The sequence below is a fragment of the Ixodes scapularis genome, unplaced genomic scaffold, assembly GCF_016920785.2.
Source record: "Ixodes scapularis isolate PalLabHiFi unplaced genomic scaffold, ASM1692078v2 PGA_scaffold8__174_contigs__length_109621045, whole genome shotgun sequence".
NCBI classification, from domain to species: domain Eukaryota; kingdom Metazoa; phylum Arthropoda; class Arachnida; order Ixodida; family Ixodidae; genus Ixodes; species Ixodes scapularis.
In genome coordinates this window covers 29,925,136-29,939,501 of record NW_024609883.1, presented here as the reverse complement: position 1 = coordinate 29,939,501, position 14,366 = coordinate 29,925,136, and the positions used below count along the sequence as shown (strand labels likewise).

Below are 14,366 nucleotides of genomic sequence, written 5' to 3'. Positions count from 1 at the left end.
CTACCCTGAGGTGGTCCAAGTAAAAATAAAAGAAAAAACAACTCTAGAAGAAGTGTTTATTGCCTTTAGTTTTTGAGAGTTTAATCAAATGTATTTTTTTTTCTAAAGCGAGTGAAGTTGAGCACTTGCGTCGCAACTGGCATTGTTTCTTAGCGCCCCTTCACCGCATAGCACGCCACCTGACACAAAAGCTGGAAACTTTGCACACACGCAAGGCATTTTCTGTTCAGGAGTGTGATTTTCGCAGAGGGTTCTGTACATGTGCATTCTCAGCTCGCAATTGCCTTACATATACGATCACTGTTTACAGCTAAAGGTCGCGGCCACTTGCACTCGTTTCTCTTTTCGTCCTCCTTATCGGCTGCAACGCAAACAACAGCGCCCGAATATGTGTCGCATAAACATAACAGAGCGAACAGCATACAGCTTAATATTTTGATGGTCTAGTTGGTTTGCGAAAGGCATGAATCGAACCGCTGCAAGTAAACAGACCGATGACACACCAGCATCTGCTCGAACCTCAGAATGATTTGCGTATGCCGAGTGACCTGCCTCATTAGTCAATATGGCACCGTACTCTGACAGAAAATAAGCTTTCTTGGGCAGATTCCTGATTGCAACTGGGCAGCGGTTGTTCGAAACAATACCCCTCGTTTTTCTGCTCTCTCTTACCGTGGGTCCTTTCCTTTCAAAACACCAGTAGGGATCTCGCTCTATCGTCATTGCGTTTCCTGAATAGGAGAAGTCCACGTCAGGTGATGCCGATGTCGTTAGACATCAAGTTTCTGAGTGAGGAGAGCTGACATTGGTACGAAGGGTGGAACGAGCCTGCTATGCAGTGGCGGCACGTAGGACTATTGCACGACCAGCAATTGCCTTGCCTGTGCGCAAATCTTCCAGCTCTTGTGTCGGCTCTCGTGTGAAGTGGCGTGCTGTGTGGTGAAGAGGTGTTATGAAACAACGCCAGGTTGCAACACGAGAGCCTAACTTCATTATTTGTTTTCTCGCTTTAGAAAAAAATTATTTTGGTTAAACTCTCAGAATTGAAAGGCAATAAACTCTTCTTCTAAAGCCGTTACTTTCTGTTCTTTTACTGGGACCGCCTGAGGGTAGAATAAATGACTGTTTAGGCAGCAAAATAAACTTTTTGACAACTTCAGATTTGTATTTCTGTAAAATATTTTTTGTACAGCTTCACAAAATATTTTATTTGTAGTACATCTACGAGGCTTCCATAAAAAAAAAAAGAAGAAAAAAAAGTTGTAATTGCTGGGTGCAAAATGATATTAAGCAAGAAGTTTAGAAAAGTAATAAACTTATTGCCTTTTGTTGAAATTTTTAAAAATATTTTAACAATAAAAGTTTGCACAATCATCCCAACATAGCAATCCATTAAAATTGAAAAAAAAAATTAATTGGGAAGTGTTTATGAAGAAGACTTATTTTTACTCAATTATTGCAGGATGTCTAGTTTTACACCCATTTTGAAAAATCAAACCATGCTCGCACCAATAAAAAAAAAAGAATTGCTATAAATATTTTTAGGGGACCTTGGGGAAAAATGCTATAAATTTTCTTTGAAAAATCAGAAAATGGTTGAGCGCAACATCTGGGACGTGTGGCATGGAATCATTCATATGCCAGCTGGCATGATCTAAAGACCCTTTTTGTTATTTCGATATTGAGGTAAGATTACCCTATGACGTTTTCATTTAAGAAGTGTGCCATATAAATAATAATGAGAATAACTTTATTCAGCATACATTCTTAAACAAGGTGCAAATATGTACCTGTTAAAGCCAGATGAGGCTAAATAAGTCGAGTATCGTTAAGGGAATAAATATGTTTCAGAACAGCTGTTTCGTACACTGAACGGAAGTAGGCCGAGGAACTGATGAAGCAACCGAGCTTGTGACGCCACAAAATGTTCCTTTCTGACACACCGGAACTGAACTTAACAATCCCAGCAAGCAGAGAAAGGGGACGGGAATTAGTGAGAGTGAAGGGACGAGGGTGCGATCTATTGCGGCAGCCTGTAACTCCTCATAATACCGAGGTGCTTTACGTACATATGCGAAAGCAATATATCGAATGTTTCGGCAAAGACTTTCAAAAATCACTAAAAATAGGGTGGTTGAGAAAAAAAAACAACTTCGGGATCAAACTACCAGCCCCGGTGGACGACAGGAATTGCAAAGAGAATACTAATTAGCTGAATAATTAACTGAAACTTACTCGGTTGCTTTTTAATTAGTGAAAATAAACATATGCTTCCCGTTAGGAACTTCCTGGGCTTCGTCGAAAGCAACTAAATCAACTCGTTTTAGAAAGATACAATTCAGGCACAGCATTTTACGGCGTTCCGAAAAAATGCTCGATTTAGACGCGTTGCTAGGTTTTCGAGGTTTATTGGAGCGCATCTTTGTGCCAGTTTCCGGACCAGACACTTGGAAGACCGTGCCGGGGGCTTTGTGGGGCAGTGGATGGTCTAAGGTGCCCAGATGGCATCTTCAACTGGGGTGTCTAGCGTCCTATGCTGCCGATGCATCAAAAGAAGTCCTGTGCGTCGTGCCGTCGGACGTCGCAACCGTGGCGGTCAGTCGTAGAAGTTTCCGTGAAAAAGAAGAGCGAACGACTGCATCGCTGTCGTCGCGGCGTCCCAGCTGCCGGCTGTTTGGGTTTCCGTGAACCGTTTGTGGAAGCTCCGGGGTTGGAACGTCGTGACGACGGCGCCGGCCGCATTTGCTCGTGCATTTTAGCGAAACTTCTACGACCAACTGCCTGGATTGCGACATCCGACAGCACGGCACTCCGGCTTGTGCGACGTCGTTTGTTGCCACTTTGGGACCACCTTTGATCCACGAGTGAGACAGGACGCCGGACACACTGGTCGGCCAGACGCCAGGACCGTGGCAGGCAAAAGGACGTCGCTTACGCACGAGCAGAGATTGAGCGACCACAAACAAGGAAGCAGTAAACGCGCCAATCAAAGACTTGCTCCAGGCACCTGGACGCGCTGAACCAGGACGCTTGCGCCCGTGCTCGAGCTGCCGTGCTTCGTGCAGTGCACCTGGTGGACCTGTGGAACATGATTGAGGCGTTCCGGGAGAATGCCTTCCACTCCCTGGAGCCCCTGGCAGAGGTCAGCCTGGCCAGGACACAGACTTTGGTGACGTCGGTCTACTACCAGCTCAACAAGCGGCTGCCCCCGACCCAGCAGGTGGACCTCGGACAGTGCGTCTCCCTGCTGCTCCACTGGCTGCTTGCCACCTACGACCCGTGAGTTGCCAGAGTGTGCGGAGTATGTGCGAGGGAGCAGAGCCTCTGGCTGAGCTACGCTTAAGGCTCGTCTTATTCACCGACGTCGAGCGTAGCAAACACGGCGTGGTGCAGCACACACAGATGCTGGTCGGTCTCAGATACATACCTGCCGACTCTTTCAAATTTTTCATAAAATGTATGAATTGGGAATAATTTATATGATTTTACGAATCTTGCTTCAAGTCTTACGAAATATATTTCTTTTTAAATTTTTTTGTAACTCTGTTGTTGGCGGTATCTTGCACCACCACAAGAGGGTGATAGGTACTGTCCACAGCAGCGTCTGTGTTTTTACTATCCATCTATCCGGTGGCCACGGATCGTAAACCAATCCAAAGCTCAAAGCCTTTGTTCGTGTGTTCGGCGGTGCACGTTTGTTCGGCGTGTTCAGACGTTGTTGGGCCTCATTGTTTCGGCCAGTTTCGAGGCGAGAAGTACGGTGTCTGTGTTTGTTGCACGTGTAACTGCAGCATTCTCCTGGTCACTGTGGCTTTGCGGCGCAATGGCGAACTCCAAACCACAAAAGAGGTGCTTTCAGGCGTTCCTGAAGTCCTACATGTCGAAATTTCCGTGCTTCGTGCCGCCCAAAAAGCGAGAGAAGGTTGGATTCTGTAGCACGCGCACGTTTGATGTAAGCATTTTGCACGGTGGCCAGGCTGACATTAAGCTGCACATCGCTTCGTGTAACCCGCACCCCCCCCCCCTGCGGTTGTGGGACTTTTACGAATTTGAAAGTCCACAGGTTGGCAGGTATGCAGATATCGAGTTCCTGCTCACTGGCCAATTAAAGGTGCCTGCTCTGCGCTACGTCATGTTCGCTGCGCTCGACGTATAACGGAGCCTTTAGGGCAGGGGCTTCCATACTTAATTATCTCGAAGAACTCCTATCTGTCTCAATGGATTGCCGAGAAACCCCTCCCGGTTCCGGCATTGAAGCAATAAACTAGTCCCAAAGCTTACAGAGCTTGTGAACAGTAATACACATACTAGGGTGTGTTTAGTACATAGTTATGTATCAGTGGACGGCTCAGATCTTAAAGGATAATGCTTACACTGGAGAACCTTTCCTTAGGTATAAGAAGAACTCAGAAAATTTGGGAGCTTCAGGGAACTTTCAAGGGCACTCTGGAGAACCCCTGGACTCCCAGAAACTTTGTTTGAGAACCCATGGCTCGGAGCATAAACACTTCATTTCCCAGTTTTCTTGCGAGTGCCCGCTATTTTGTTGCCCATTGCGTTTCAAAAGTGCCACTTCCGACTTTCAAATGCGGTGTCAGAAGGGTCGGGCAGTATTATTTCGCTAGGGTTGCAAAATATTTAAATTTTTTAATAGTAATTTTGAGTAATATGCTATATGTTATTCGCTTTGAAATTAACTGCAATATCCACATTTTTCAAAGCGTTGATCGTGGTGGGTAGCCCCATCGAGCGCGCTTCTTAATGAGCGCCGGCGCTCTGCGGTGCAACACCCGAGGAGCTTGCTTCCACGGGTGTGGCTTCTCTGCGGTAGACTGGTGCTCAGTAAGAAGTGCACTCTACAGGGACCCGCTGCAGGGATGGAAGCGCCGCGCCATTTGTGCCAAATTGCGCCATGAAAGAAAGTCTGCTATATCTTGTGCCAAAATGCCATTTTTGCTAAGAATTGCGCCACAGCTGCGCCGAGATAGGCTTAAAGAAAACAAATTAATGTTTTATTATTGGTCAACCCTAATATTTGGAAAAGTAGAAGGAAAGAAAAATTGCACAAATATGAATTTCACAGCGTTTCTACTCACCGTATGGTTTGTTTCGTTTTATGTCGGAGCACAGTCGAAGGCTCAAGCACGTACTAAAAGCGCGAGTCAGGGGACATTCGTTGTGCTTGATCGGTTTAGCTGATGAAAGAACACATACAAGGAGATGGCGAATGCCACGATGTCACGCTTTGGTGCTGTGAGTCAACCGGCCAGAGCCGTTGATTCTGGGCATCACTGGCTCTGGTTGGTCAATGTCCTGGTTGGTCGATCGCCAACATCATCTAAATTTTGAGACGACGTCGTCGATGTCGGGATCTAAGGGTCCTGAGAAAACTTTGCAGAATAGTAGGATTGCCGATTGTGACTACCGTAATAAAACAGAACCAGGGTTTTGTACCCCCAATAAGATCGCTCGATTATAACGGATGTCACGTGCCTTCGTTCCGTGGCTTCAGAGTACCGTGACACTTGTGCAGCTTGCATTAACCTTCACTGCCTCTCGCCAGTGTGCACGTATCGAGCTCCACCGCCTTGCACCAGAGTGCTAGGGTCAGCGACTGACCCGGGGGCCCACCTGGCTTAGTGCCATATGCATGTAAATTATGCTCAGGGTTATTGCAGGTCAAACTTCTTTGTTTAAATTGTGAGTTTATCTATAAACAGCTTTTTTGTTGGTTGGTGGTCGTCCTTTATCTAAAGCTAGTTCTATGTTTGAGGAAATCAAACCTGCCGTCGAATTGGTGCTAATACACAAGTGGGAAAGCAAAGTAGATATTGTCATTCTGTTGGACAGGCCAACGTCTGAATTTCCACATTAAATTTGCAGTGATACAGACAAAAACAAAGTGTGTGCTTATGCTCCGAAAGTTCCTTTTGCTTGCTTCAAAAGGGAAACTTGGCTGCTCCAAAGGAAGCTCCAAATTGACTCAGACCAAATGCATCACTGTGAGTGCTAGGTTAGATCTGGCTTTCACTCTTATAGTGACAAAAACTCAACCATTGGGAAGTCTTCAGTATGTCTCAGGAGCACCAAACTTTTGTCTGGCAAAAGGTCTTTTAAAAATATTTCGCTCACCAGATGTAGTTTTCCTAGACGAATTGAGTGGGACTTGAATTTTAATGCAGAATAGGGATGCGCTTCTGTAATGGAAGAGCGTCGTTCGAATATTCACCAGTTTAAAAGGAACGCCGTAGAAAGCGTGGAATTGTACTGGGGGACTCTCTGGCTGCGAGTCCGACGCTGAACCAATTGCGCCAACAGTGTGTACGGAGAAAGCGGGTTTTGAATGTTGACATAAGGCAGCCAGCAACGGGGCCATAATGCTGAATTTTATATTCTGCCTACCGGAGGCCTACCAAGAGTGCATGTCGGATGCAGGTGCCTCACCGGCTTTCGGCTAGGAGTCGTGTTCTCACGGGTCGAACATGGGTCCCGGTCAGACGCCGACACACCACTCTCGTCCAATGTGCGTCCCGGCCCTTGTGCCGTGAAACCCCAATCGATCAATCAATCAATGTGCGTCTCATGCTGGACTCCAGTCGGCGACATAAAAAATCTGGTAGTGACGCATAAAAACTCTTCAAATGTAAAAATTAAAAGAGAAATGGAACTTGTTTCTTGGGATGGCATAGTCGTGTTTGCTAGAATGGGGCTGGTAATGGCTGGAAGGCAGTCGGCACAGTTTTTTTAGACACTTGCGCCTGTGAGTCCATTGTCGTGGGTGTCCTCTGAAACGTGTTGCCGTGCGGTCTCTCTCCAGGGAACAGACTGGTCTTCTGCGGGTGCTGTCCCTCAAGGTGTCCCTGTCCATCATGTGTGCGGGAAAGATGGTCGACAAGCTGCGCTGTGAGTGCTCTGCACCCCTCCTCGGCATTATTAGATGCAAGATATGTTTCTTTTTTATACAAAGCAGTAGTTAATATTGTGTTAAAGTACCTTTGCTTCTTAATTACATTTTATTTTGTGTTCCACGAAAGCGTTTCAGACCTTCTTCTCTTTTTTACCCATGGAACCTGGATGATGTGTCTGGTCTATCCTACTTTAGCTCATGTTTTAAATTTTACAGTGTTCTGCTTGTTTTGCTTTTAGTGTACAATATGCATAGTACTAGGACCAAGAGCTGTTTGCGTTGATTGTAAGCGGAACAATAAATAATTGGGGGGTTTCTGTTCAGCGACACAGGAGCTACTTGGCAGGGAGGATGTTGAAAACATGTGTCGAACCTTATCGTTCGACTGGTTTAGCAAACCTACAGACTGCTAACAAAGTTAGACTTATGAACAGTGTTGCCCAACTTCCACACAATTTTTGAATTTTGGTAAGACTTATATTATAAAGAGTTTCTATTTTTTTTTTATAAGATTATCATTAATCTGTAAGAACTTGAGATTGGGCGAGTTGGTTGTTCATGTTTGTCGACGTTTTTCGTTTTTCGAGTGCGCTAAACGTCGACAAAAATATCATTAATGTTTACAGGATGTAAGAGCAAGCATGTATGTAGTTGTAATGCTTTAGTTAGTTTATTAATGTGAGACAAAGAAACAATATTTTCAACAAATAATGCACTTCCTCCTTTGGCAGACGGTGTCGGTTTGTTTTCAATCTCCGCACATGCGCATAATTTGATAAATGACATATTTACATCCACCAACATTTTTAGAGTATTCCCAGAAAGTTTCATTTGTTTACACTGCATAGTATCTGTGTTTATAAATTATTTTTGGTCCATTGAAACTAAACAAAAGATAGAGGTTCAAGCACTTGGAATGTGCTTTTTTTTTTTTTTCATTCCACTTTCTGGCATAAATTTCACTCTAGGAAATCTATCGTTTGGTAACAAGACGGAAGAAAAGGCTCGCACATTGTTTTTCTTAACTAGAATTTCATGGACAATGCAACTGTTGCATTGTTTTTTTACTTTGCGAATGTCATTTATAAAAGATGTTAAGATTTTGTCGATGACATAAATGACAAAATATTGATGTGATTTTTCACTGCAATGTTAGCATAATATAGATTACTTTCTGGAAATTTTGTTTTTACAGTTGCACTTCCGTCATTCTGCTGCATATTGAGTGATGAAAATTGTTGGGTATAACATTAGTTTTCGTCATTGTGTTCCTGATAAAAACAACTATAATTTCTTTCACAGTTCATGTACACAGATGGAACATTACACGGCATTTTGCCTTGCAACTGCCAGTATATACTGTAAAATTCCATTTATATTAAGCCAAAGGTTCAAAAGTTGACCTTTTGGGTAGTGGTCAAACTTTTGTCAAATTTTGCAGTTGAAGTTTGAAAGTCAGACTTGGTCAAACTCAAACTTTAGGAGGTTTGTGACAGCCCTACTGATCAATCTGAAAAGACAGAAATCAACACATTTAAATTCAAATTTTTTACTTTCTAAACTACAATCAGTTTTTTTATGCAGTTGAACCTACTTATACTGTACCTGGGGATAGCGAACAGTCAAGTACAACAAATAGAGGTGTGCGAATATTCAAAACTTAAATCAATTTTAGTTGCAGCACACTTTTACTCTTCGAAGTATTCAAGTTTCTGGGGTACTCGAAAATTATGAACAATATGTCTAGAATTCCCCGATTCCTCGCTTCAATTCAAGCTTTACCTCTCGGCTCCAGCACACATTCTCGAAGCTTCGCTGGTTTGCACCAACATGCTCGGAGAAACAGCTGATGTGGTAGAGTATCTCGGTTAGCTCGATGGGCTTTAACATTTTGTTATAAGAAGAGAGTGCACAAAACAAAGGGACCAAGAGAGGGCACACAAAACAAACTAGTGCTCACTTGCAACTGAAATTTTAATTTTACATTTCGTAACTAGGAAGAGTCGCTACCTAGTCCACTTGCGTGTATACAAAGTCCCCTAATCTTTCACCAAAGACCGAAAAACACTTTTGTAAACAAGATTCTCCCTATGTACCAAATGTGAAAATAAACATTTAGCTGCGAGTGAGTGCTCGTCTGTCCTACCTGTCTTCCTTTGGTCTCTGTTTTTTTAAGCGCTGTGTTTTCATAATGAATCGGTACCAGCTGGTCCAGTTTTCAACACCTCTGCTGTTTGAAATTTCGCTCGGTCTGGCAGGTCAAACTTTGGTAATGAATTCCTGCTCGTGTTCAATTATGTATCCATGCTCAGTTCAAAATGTAAAATACTCGTATTAAAAAATATTTGATTTGATTTGCCGTAAGATTTTATTATTCCTGTTCAATTCACAATAAAAAATTTGCTATCCACACACCTTAATAGCAAACTTTTCCGCTCGTTTCACGCTCCTGCTGGGAAAAAATTGGCACAGCTGAGAAACTTCTCTCGCAGAAACAACCAGAAAGGGGTGTGCTAGAATTTCAGCACAAAATGAGACCTTTGTCGTTTTTTATTGCGGCACGTTACCGCGCTGGGCGGCTCTCTTCAGGGAAGTTGACAGAGCTCTGCTGTCGATGGAATCCGCTTTGCTGCATCACGCACTCGCTCCGCTTTCTTGCGTGTGACCTCGGCAACATCGCGACAGAATGGCAGAACAGGATGAAAAGCGGAAAAGTGACTGTGCGAGTAATTTCGTCAACCTGTGCCTCTTTAAGAAAGCTGATGAGAAAACTCTTCAGCTGGAGTGTATGTGCAAACGCGTACATTCTCACAAGCACATGTGTCTAGCGTGCACTTGCGCTGGCTGGCGACATTTTAACTGCGGCCCTTTTGTCGCCATCTTTTTTGTGCCCAATGTATGTTGTTAACACCTCTTTACTTCGGGTTCTAGCGGTTTCTTAAAAGTGTGCTTGCTTCGAGCCCCTCAATGTACACGCAGAGCAAATCTTTGTGCGAGAGTTGCTTCTTGTTTGATCTGCTCAGTGGTGTCATCATCAATGGCTGAATTTTTCCTGGTCACATCTCTTTCAGCAGTTTGCAGTAACGTACATACTGGAAGTTCTACCTTATTTTGTTTCAACAACAGATTCACCAACTGTACCGGCCGGAGGAAGTGCATGCTGTACATCTGTCGCTCTCCGTCACTCCGCTTCGCTGCAGTTGAAACAATCGGACGCAGAGGCTTACATTTTTACGCTTGAAATAGGCAGAAATGCCGCTTCGTCGAGGCTACTTTCTACCGAATTCTTGGCAAACTAGAACAGCAGCTATTGTGAAAGGCTATCCTATGTGCTACATAACTATTATACGTGCCGTGGGCATAAAAATGAAAAACTCAAGGGGTGCAGATTGGCCGTGACCGTCTCCGAGGGTTCCCACCTGAGCGTACGCCCAATGCCGTCTTTGCGCAGACCTGTTCTCCCTCCTGGCGGACTCTGGGGGCCACCTGATGCCCGGCCGCTTTGCCCACTTCCTGGAGGAGGCCCTGGCTCTGCCAGCCTCGGTGCTGGAGTCCCCCACCTTCCACTACACCGAGTCCCTGCCGGCGGCCATCTTTGACCACGTCAGTGGGCTCTCTTGGGAGTTACAGCAGTCCTTAGCTAAACTACTTGGCAGTCTGGGAACTTTGTCGGTTTCCGCCCCGGTAAACTTTGCCCCAGAAGCAGCACCAATACATATACGAGTAAAACGAAATAGAAGCTCAGGAAAAAAAAAGATTGAAATGTTTCGGTAATCTTTTAGGTGTAACATCCTCAGCTGGCGTTTCGATTGTTCCAAAGGAATACGACCTCTACGTCTCGAGTATAGGTGGCATTTACAATCGCCCTTTTCAATGGGTTCGCGGGAGCTTTGTAAGAGCATAGACGCATCCGGCGACTTTCTCCACGGTGGGTTTACAGAACCCCCGTCCATTCATTAAGTTCGCCGAGCGATCCGATTGCTCGACTGCTAACATACTGACATCCGCAGTGCACCTCCAGTGTTTCAATTTGTCCCCGGGAAACACATTTGCATAGCTGGACAAAAAGATTACAGACCAGGTGATCTAAAGATCATTGTCGCACCTAAGCAAGTCTCACCGACGAGTGCACTCGCCCATCTCGCTCGGCGAGTTTGCAAGCCTTGGAAACTTGCGAGTTTGAGGTTTGGTGAGGGGCATGAGGTACAGTTAAATTTTATTAATTCAAGCTCTCGTAATTCAAACTTGCGGATAATTCGAACTAACATGCAGGTCCCATCCTATGAGTCTCTATGGGAGAAAACTCCCGGTAATTCAAACTTTGCCTTCTTCAAACAAATTTTCGGTTCCCCTCGAGTTTGAATTAACAAGCTTCGACTGTATTTGAAGGATACGAGTTTAGTGATGTCGTAAGTGCTACGAGTTTGTCAGCGAGAAATTGAAACTGGGTGAGGGAGTTTTGAGCTTGTTTCTAGTCATCTGTTTGTGGGTGTGGGAATGACTACGTAGTTCTTAATTTTGAGCTGGCGAGCGAGTTAGTTTGACCGTAAAATGCCAACCTCTGGTTATATTTTAGGTTGAACTAGCATACTCAAAAGCCCACAATGAAAAAAAATTGCCGGGGCATAATGAGAACCTGTTGTCTGTTGTCAGATATTTACTTGTGTATTGAACACGCTGAGAAAGAAAGCTTCTTTACCTTCTTTTTTTTTTCGAGGATGGCACCGATGGTCTTTTTCTTCCAATATTTATGACAAGCTTCATTAACTCTGTGAGTGCCATGCCCGAGTATGCTTGGTCATGTTTCTGAGGGGTTTCAGTTTTCATTTGCTCCTTGCCCCTCCCAACTGGGTTCTTTATTTTACATGTAGCAGGAAGTATGAGCGAGCGATGAAAGCAATGTTTTTTTTTGCAGTGCCACTTTTTGATGGCACGAAACTTTTATTGTTTAGGCGACTTCTGTTTTGGTACACTTCTTCATTATTACAGAATGGCAAATCTATGTCGTTCAGCCGCACACTTCACGCTGAACACCGAGATTTAAAAATTACTAATGAACTGGGTACTTGACGACTGTGTTAACAAGGGAGTTACCGTTCCAAGTTAAGAAAGGCAGACTAAGGCCATTCAAAAGGTTGACCTCAGGGTGCGAGGTCAAGGTGCCACTGTGTCTCAAGAAGTACAGTACGACAAATGTGTCATAGTTTAGAGGCATGCGGCCATCAGTCAACTTTTTGCACCAAAATTGTGCACCTCCCGCGAACCCGGATATATTGAATTCAAAGGGGATCGTAAAATAGTTTGATATGTCGATAATTTGATATACAAAAACATCTTAACTTAAGCTTCAGTTAAAATTTCCTGGCGTCTCTGCTAATACCGAAGCCCGCGACAAACGGGACTTTACCAAATAGAGCCCCTAAGAGCCGCTAAATACGGTAGAGCTTAGCTGGTGACGATCACAAACACTGCCCCGTTTAGGCGACTGTTTACGCCGGACGGTGTTTGCAATCGTTTACACATAACGCAGGCAACAAAACACAAAAATAAATTTTAAAAAATGAAAAAAAAAACAAAAAAAACAGAAAAAGCGAGTCGCATAAAAAAGGAAAAATCTCTCGATCCATAGATTAAAGTGAAACAAACAAAAAAAAAAGAAAAGAAAAACCTCGCTAAATTCGGTCAGCAAAAGAAAACAAAAAAAACGGGCAAAGCAAAAACGGCGAAAGAAAAAGGTAGCCAAAGATAATGAGTTCAAAGTGCGATTGCTCAACCCTTGCTGTCGACACTCAACTTGAAGGAGACTTTTTTTTTTTTTTTCTTCTGCTTATATTATTTTGGGGTTAAGGAGTGTGCAACGATAGCAGTGTTCGGGGAAAGAGAGCACGCTACCGTTCCAACAGGGGGCACTCTACGAGCGTGCCCTTCCCATTGCTTTTGCCATCCCTCACTTTTTTTTTACAATTTTTTTTTACAACTGTTTTTTTTTTTTTGCTGCATGTCTCCGTGCACGTATGCTGGCTTGATTGTTAGCCAGCCCCGCAACGCAAGCTATGTACTCACCGCCCCCAATCCTACGTCAGGAGAAGCGATGGGCGCCCTTGCGAGCGGCCCTGCTGTTCGCTAGTTCGCTGTATCAAGTGTCCCCGCCATGGGAGGCCATGGGAGTTCGATGTAGAAAACAACGCTCCTACAGTGTTGCCGAATTGTAGGAAATCTCCCATATTGTGGGAAAAAGCATGACAGCTTGGGAAAAAGGGAAAACATAACTTAAAGCACGTAAAATGTGGGAAATATTTGTTAATAAAAAACTAACCTGAAGTGTTGTCCTTTTTTATCTACATCGAACAGGAGAAAAGAAGTGGCACTAGCTACTCAGACATTTTGCTGTTTTCAAGAGCCAATCTAATTCACCACGACTTACATCATCATGTGCATGCTGCCAGCCTGCCGGTACAGTACTTCCAGTTTGCGCGTTTTCCTCACCGCTAGCTATGCACATACGTCCTCTGTCAGTGCGATAAATCATCCATTTCAGAGTGGGTGGCGTTCCTTTCACATCACGAATACAAGCAGGCGATTTTAGTTTAGTTTGTTTAATGGCCCGCTTGCCTTTATTTAGTTCCCCTAGCTCTTTCAACCAATGTGGTGCGTGGAAAAGAGGGGGAGGGGGAACAGTTTGCCGAATGACAGCCTCCACATTTTGTAGTTTATGTGATGCAAATTTCTACAAAACAAAAACATATGTGAGGTGTTCCTGTATCCAAAGGTACTTGGCGTCATGCGTATCTTTAAAACGACTTCTGCCACTAAAATAATGTTGTGGGAAAAAAAGGAATTTTCGCCGCTTGACGCTGGGAAAAGCCGAAGTGCCAGTGCGGCAACACTGCGCTCCTACACTATGGCATGTGGTTTTTAACGGCATATTTAGACTGTTCGATATAAACATTAATTCGGAATACCTGGTTGTGATATAACTGGGGCTCAACTGTAGATCAACTCGGTTGTGGATACACACTCTGGAGGTTAGCTCCTTTGCGTGTCGACTGCTTCATCATGGAAGACATTATCATCATCATCGGCTTTCAGGTGGCAAACCGTTTTTAGAATGCACAAGGCTGTGCATTCTGAAAACGAGGTGCGATCAGAAACTTCCGAGACTGATATTGTAGCATAAAACGAGAGGGCAGCACAGTGATGCACGCGCAGCAGTCGAAGGCAGAGACCTCTGCGTCTCATTATGCCAAAGAGCGTCATCCTGTGAACATTTGGAGCTGTGCTAAACGAGTTTTTGACACTGCGTGCATGAGCACTATGGCGATTTCACCATAGCTGCAAACAAGAGCAAGTGCGAACAACAATTCTGCATCAGACTTAACAAATTTAGAACGAAGACCTTTAGAGGGATTCAGCAGGCTGACATAAAAAAGCGGTGAATTGTGCAGAGTGTTTCAAGTGG

The 14,366-nt window shown here is 44.2% G+C and overlaps 1 protein-coding gene across 1 annotated transcript in view; it reads left to right on the top strand.

The window, feature by feature from the left end:
• Window positions 1–14,366, top strand: part of LOC8030729 (dystrobrevin beta) — a 66,098-nt gene that overhangs the window by 7,228 nt on the left and 44,504 nt on the right. Inside the window, exons 4-6 of the mRNA XM_029985193.4 lie at window positions 3,066–3,279; window positions 6,818–6,903; window positions 10,359–10,510. Of these exons, the coding sequence (XP_029841053.1) occupies window positions 3,066–3,279; window positions 6,818–6,903; window positions 10,359–10,510 (452 nt within the window). The remainder of the gene's footprint in view (window positions 1–3,065; window positions 3,280–6,817; window positions 6,904–10,358; window positions 10,511–14,366) is intronic.